The sequence below is a fragment of the Triticum urartu genome, chromosome 6A (genome assembly GCF_056163025.1).
Source record: "Triticum urartu cultivar PI428250 chromosome 6A, HENAU_Tu73, whole genome shotgun sequence".
NCBI classification, from domain to species: domain Eukaryota; kingdom Viridiplantae; phylum Streptophyta; class Magnoliopsida; order Poales; family Poaceae; genus Triticum; species Triticum urartu.
Window position 1 is genome coordinate 207,480,682 of NC_141878.1, and position 6,163 is coordinate 207,486,844.

Sequence of the window (6,163 nt, forward strand, 5' to 3'; positions counted from 1 at the left end):
GTCCTGTGTTGCCACCGCCTCGAGTATCACACTGCAACCGCCTTTGACGTCTTTGTACATCCCCTGCCAAGCAAATGGGCAGTTCTTCCATTTCCAATGCATGCAGTCGATGCTTCCAAGCATCCCAGGAAATCCTCTTGCTGCATTATGTGCTAGGATCCAAGCAGTGTCTTCCGCATTGGGTGTTCACAAGTATTGCGATCCAAACACTGCCACCATCGCCCGACAGAATTTGTAAAAACACTCAATGGTGGTGGACTCGGCCATGCGCCCATAGTCGTCGAGTGAATCACCAGGAGCTCCGTATGCAAGCATCCTCATCGCTGTCGTGCACTTTTGGATTGAGGTGAATCCAAATTTGCCGGTGCAATCCTTCTTGCACTTGAAGTAGCTGTTGAACTCCTGGATGAAATTCACAATCCTGAGGAAAAGCTTTCGGCTCATCCGATAACGACGCTGAAATGTTTTGACGCCGTGCAGTGGAGCGTCGGCGAAGTAGTCGGAGTAGAGCATGCAGTAGCCCTCGAGACAATGCCAATTTTTTTGCTTTCATCCGCCCCGGCGCCGAGCCACCTCGCCGCGACTTTTCATTGCTCGCCAGCAGGTCGGCGAGGGCGACGAGGACTATGAGATGTTCCTTTTCTTGGACGTCGGCCTCGGCTTTGTCCTCCAGCAGCGCGGCGAATGCTTCCTCGTCACCCGAGTCCATTGCCGAGGTAGGCAAATCGCCGAACACCTTGCATGTGCGGTGGGCGCATACCCGCCGCTATACCGCCTCTCCGCGGCCGGCAACGCCGGAAAAATCGCCCAGCCGATGGTCGAGAGGCTGCCTCGGCGAAACCTCTGCTCTTTTTTTGGCCGGAAAAATCTAGCGGTGGCGGGCGGTGGGCGGCGCTGGGATCATCCGATTGGCGGCCGAGCGCGCGGGGGTGGAAGGCGAATTTGAAAGAAAGATTTGATTTTTCGCCCGACGATGTGGGTCTAACGTGCTTTTCCCTCGCGCCGGAGCCCCCGAGCACCCCCAGTGCGCCGGGTTCGGTCTATAATCGCCGGGCCCAAAAACAGATCGAGCCGGCGTCGAAAATGTCGCATGGGGCCTGTTGGGGACGCGGCTCGAGATGTTCTTGTGAACTTAGTTAGAACTTGTTTGGTACGCGTCCTGGCTTCCGTGCCTGATAGAAAGTGGTGCCTGGACATTACCTGGGAACTGGAAATTTTATGCCTGGCCAGGCATGGGCTGTTTGGTTGCATACCTCGCCTAAAAAAAGTTTACTGGAAAAAGCATTACAGTTCAGAGCTAACTCACAAAAGAACCCCGCTGAATAATGTACTACTTGTAGCCAGGCTGCCTCCAGGCGACCGGTTCCTTGTGCCTGAGCCAGGCTAATCAAGTAGCCTGGGTCATGGGCCAGGCTAATCAAGATTTTCTGGTCACCAGGCCAGGCTAGCTTCTGCTCCCGTGGACTCCAACCAAACATGGTACAGGCAGTTTTCAGGCATGGTACAGGCCAGGCGCGAACGGACGAGGACGCCATCCAAACTGGCCCTTAATCCCGAACTCCACTCTGCCTTCCCTCATCCCTCGGAATCAGAAAGAAAAAACGCGATTCCCCTCTGCCGTCTCCCGCCCGCGATTCCCCCCTCTGTCCGTACTCGCCGCCAGTCGCCTGCCTCGACGGCCACTCGCCGTTGCCGGACGCCCAGAAGGCCAGGACCCACCTGCGGCCAGTCGCCCCGCCCAGCCCCGTCCGGCCAACAGCGGCACCATCGCGCCGGCTAGCCTAGCCGCTCAGTCCGCACTCGGCAGGCGGCAGCAATCAGCAGTGCTGCCCGGCGGCCGGCGGCAGTGTGCAGGCGTGCAGCAGCCAGCGCCCAGCCCGTTGTCTTCAGTACGCACTGCCCAATCTCCATCCCCCAATTTCATCATTACTCATTAGGGTTTGTTGTTTTTTATAATTATATTTATTGAGAAAACATTGCCCCTGTGTATGTCATATTCGTTGTCTGTGCCCAATCCCAGTTGGCATGCCAGAATTGCTGTCAATTTTCTTTAGCGGTGGACCGCCCTGTTGCAAAATCTAGACCTGCCACTGCCGGTAACAATGGTACTATAGGCAAAATATGTGATGCTATTGCTGGGAGTGTCGCACCTTGATGATTAGTTTTTACTACTACCTCCGTTTCAGTTTACAAGTCCTACGCGTATACCTAGGTTACCAATTTTATCATCTTAATATAAACTATATAACACAAAAATTATACGGTTTGAAAATAGAACTTCTGAAGTTTATATTGATATATTTTTTGTAATATATGACCTGTATTAGGTCGGTCAAATTGACGACCTAGGGGCACGCGCACGCCCTGTAAACTGAGAGAGAGGTAGTATGACTGAATTTGTTGGGAAGATAACCCTGTAATGCCTTGACGACCTTTATTTTATTTGACTTGTTCTCAAGTATACCAATGACCATATTTTTATTCTAGTAATATTTAGTATTATGGTGTCCGTAAGGTGTTTTGTTGTTCACATCTACGATAAACACAGCAAGAGATCACAAAGAAGTTAAACATTAGACAACTACCGTCCAAGGGCATCTGGCATTAGACTTTTCATCAGAGAACTCGCAAATAAAGTACGTGGACGGGACAGAAGCCGAAAAGAACTGGATTGCAGTTTCTCAGGGTCTTTTTTCCATCACTGAATCTGTGGGGTAGATAAGCTTAAGCCGTTTCTGGAGAAGTTCCAGCGTAAAGAACTGTGCCCTAATTTCCTTCCTCCTTCTCTTCTGTGCAGTTTATTTATGGTACTTATTTCCCACCTCAGTTAAATGGGACAAGGGGAGAAAGATTCAGCTGATAATTTGGTCTCTCCATCTGATGATAGGAACGAGCTGCAAGTGGAAGGTACGTGCATTGAATTTGTCAGAGCACATATCTGCAAAGCCGAATAATTGGATGCATATTTATTCTCATCCAAAATAAAGCAAATGAAATCAGTAAATTGGAAATCCAGATCTTCAATGGAAAAATATTTATTTGCAGACTTTATATCTCCATAGTTAGTAAACAGAACTTCGTGAGTCTAATAATAATAAAATATTTTTTTGTCTGTCTGACATCATTTATGGCATTCTACCTTATTAGCTGATTAACATTTTGTTTTTCCCATGTTATAGTTTTGCTCTCCTATTATCTTGCAACATAATACCAGCCTTTTCTCGTTCACCTAGGACCTTGCATCTCTGTATAGCTTTTCAGCAATGGGACACTTTTCTATCCTACTACGTATTTGATTCCATCCATAAATCAATTTTTCCTCCTATGCTCTGAGTTCCAGTATTGATAAGAATTCGAGTTCTTATTATTCTTATATGTTCTGGTATGAATATGCCATACCAATTCGTTATGTATGGATGATGGATGAGATTCCATGGATAGAGAGCCAGTTCTAATAGACTTATGGAACTTTCCCATTCAGCCATGGATGCTTAACAGGGATCATCGTACATCGTAAATAACCAATTTTCATATAGGAAGACATATCATAGAAAAATGAAATTGATTTTTTTTTGAACAATCGGAAATATTCCGAGATGGCAAATATTCGGAGATGACTATGAAAACACCTCTCTGGATCCTTGAATTGAAAGATAGATTGAGAGGGATCAAGAATCCTAATTCTCGCTATTTGGAATTGATCCAATTCTATCGAGTCTGACTTATAGTTATCATTTCTCTTTAGCAAAGAATGACCTTGGTTATCAAAGTATTGAACAAACGGGATCCATTTACTTATGATACCTAGTTGGGATTGATAACAATGACCTAATGAATTATGAGTTTAATAGATCGTTCTTCCTCTCTGCTCCATGTATTCAGTCAAGGAATCACAAAACACGGTGCACATGTCTGATGTAATAGTAGAGGATTGCCTTCTCTCTGCTCCATGTATTCGTTCAAGGAATCAAAACACCTTGTTCATGATATTTGTTACTCTTACAGATCTACGTGTGAAGGAAAGATGCTTTGAGCAGAGAGAAGCTCTTCCTGGGGAGCCTCGCTGTGTTATATGTGGTCGATACGGGGAATATATATGTGATCAGACTGATGATGATATCTGTAGTGTGGAATGCAAGACTGCTCTTCTTGCTAGAATTGCCGCTGAAACAAAGATACCAGTAAAAGCACCAGCACGCATAAAAGTTCCGTTTGGTGATGAGAGCTTCTGTGTCCGAGACAATAATTTTCCCGATATACCGAGTTTGCATGCCAGCCAGATCGTTTCACTGAGAAATAAACTTGACATTTGTGTCAAGGGTGAGGCAATTCCTGATCCAATCATGTGTTTCTCTTCCTGTGGTCTTCCTGAGAAGCTTGTGCACAATCTTGATGCTGCAGGGTATACCATGCCTACTCCGGTGCAGATGCAAGTCATCCCTGCATCAATAAGTAATAGAAGCCTACTTGTCTCTGCAGATACTGGTTCAGGGAAAACAGCTTCTTTTCTAGTTCCTATAATTGCACATTGTTCATGGAGAGAGCTGCAGCAATGTGAAAGCAAGCGTGGGCCCTTGGCTATAGTCCTTGCTCCAACTAGGGAGCTATGCCTACAGGTGGAGGATCAAGCAAAAGTTCTTGGAAAGGGTTTACCATTTAAAACTGCTCTAGTTGTTGGTGGAGATCCCCTGGCTCAGCAAATATATAGAATTGAAAATGGTGTCGAGTTAATTGTGGGCACCCCAGGAAGACTAATTGATCTTCTGATGAAACACAATGTTGACCTTACAGATGTTTCTGTGTTTGTTCTGGATGAAGTGGACTGCTTGCTAGAGAGAGGATTCAGAGATCAGGCCATGCAGATCTTTCGTGCACTCTCATGTCCACAGGTTATGATGTTTTCAGCAACAATACATTCAGAAATTGAGAAATTGTCAAACTCACTGTCGAACAACATGATACATATTTCTTGTGGGAACCCAGGTAAACCAAATAAATCAGTTAGACAAGTGGTAATTTGGGTGGAGTCTAAGCAGAAGAAGCAGAAGATTTTTGAGATAATAAAAAGTAAGCAGCACTTTAAACCTCCTGCTGTTGTATTTGTGAGTTCCAGAGTTGGTGCCGATCTCTTGTCTGAAGCCATTACTGCTGCTACTGGGTTGGAGGTTATTTCTATTCATGGTGAGAAAACAATGGAAGAGAGAAGAGAAAGATTGAGACGGTTTCTCACAGGAGAAGTATCTGTTGTTGTTTGTACCGGGGTCTTGGGACGTGGAATGGATCTTCTGAAAGTACATCAAGTGATTTTGTTTGACATGCCAAATTCCATTGATGAATATATTCACCAAGTTGGAAGAGCGTCTCGGATGGGTAAGGAGGGCGTGGCTATTGTCTTTGTGAATGAGGAAGATAGGAAACTTTTTGGAGAGCTTGCTCAGGTTCTGAAGACTGCAGGAGCTCCAATTCCTCGGGAACTCTCTAATTCAAAATTCACCAGCAGTATTTCTCTTGGCACTGACAGGAAGAGAAAACTGAGTTCTCGGGCACATTCTTGACCAGTACGCATAACAGATATGTGGTCAATCTTTTTAATATGACAACTGTATGCTCTACCGGTTATATGGCTTTGTTGTTTGATAGCTGAGGTTAAAAGTTTTGTAGGAAGACAGTGCATGTTGTGCATCCATCTTCATGTGGATAGGCCAGATATCGGAATTTGTAACTCCTGAAATATATGGCAACTTCCTTGACAGCTTTACCAATGAGTCTAAAGACGATTCTTCAGGGCCTGTGTCTGGAATCAATTTATGCAGAAAATGTAAACAAGCTACCTTATGTGTAATTTTATCAAAATGTTGGTCAAACACACATGGTGCAGTTGACTTAAATAATGGTATGATTTGTATTTTCCTTGATTCATTTGTTCAATGTTACACTGATGGTTTCCTGGTTCTTGTTTGTTTTCTTTCTGATTCTGGATTATCTGAATTAGGGAAGCCTGGATAGGATTTTAATTGTGAAACCACTGAATGATGAATACTCAAATAAGTATAGTGATTTGAGGTTCAATAATTAATATTGCGTGTGAACAATTCCGTAAGAGTAGTGAGCTTTTCTTTTTGGGCAAACGGTAGCTAGGGTAGTAAACCTATACCACTATGAT

General features: G+C 44.8%; 1 protein-coding gene across 1 annotated transcript; it reads left to right on the forward strand.

Annotated features, from left to right (window-relative positions):
- Positions 1 to 1,525: 1,525 nt before the first annotated feature.
- On the forward strand, positions 1,526 to 5,915 carry LOC125512200 (P-loop containing nucleoside triphosphate hydrolases superfamily protein). Its single transcript, XM_048677283.2, has 3 exons — positions 1,526 to 1,889; positions 2,798 to 2,907; positions 4,006 to 5,915. The coding sequence occupies exons 2-3, from the start codon at positions 2,832 to 2,834 to the stop codon at positions 5,553 to 5,555; spliced, it is 1,626 nt and encodes a 541-aa protein (XP_048533240.1). The 5' UTR covers positions 1,526 to 1,889; positions 2,798 to 2,831; the 3' UTR covers positions 5,556 to 5,915.
- The last annotated feature ends 248 nt before the right edge of the window (positions 5,916 to 6,163 follow it).

Excerpts from the sequence above, each read along its gene's own strand:
- LOC125512200 (XM_048677283.2), top strand. The coding sequence starts at position 2,832 with ATGGGACAAGGGGAGAAAGATTCAGCTGATAATTTGGTCTCTCCATCT. Across the intron at positions 2,908-4,005 it reads GAACGAGCTGCAAGTGGAAG|ATCTACGTGTGAAGGAAAGA; the intron begins GTACGTGCATTG and ends TTACTCTTACAG.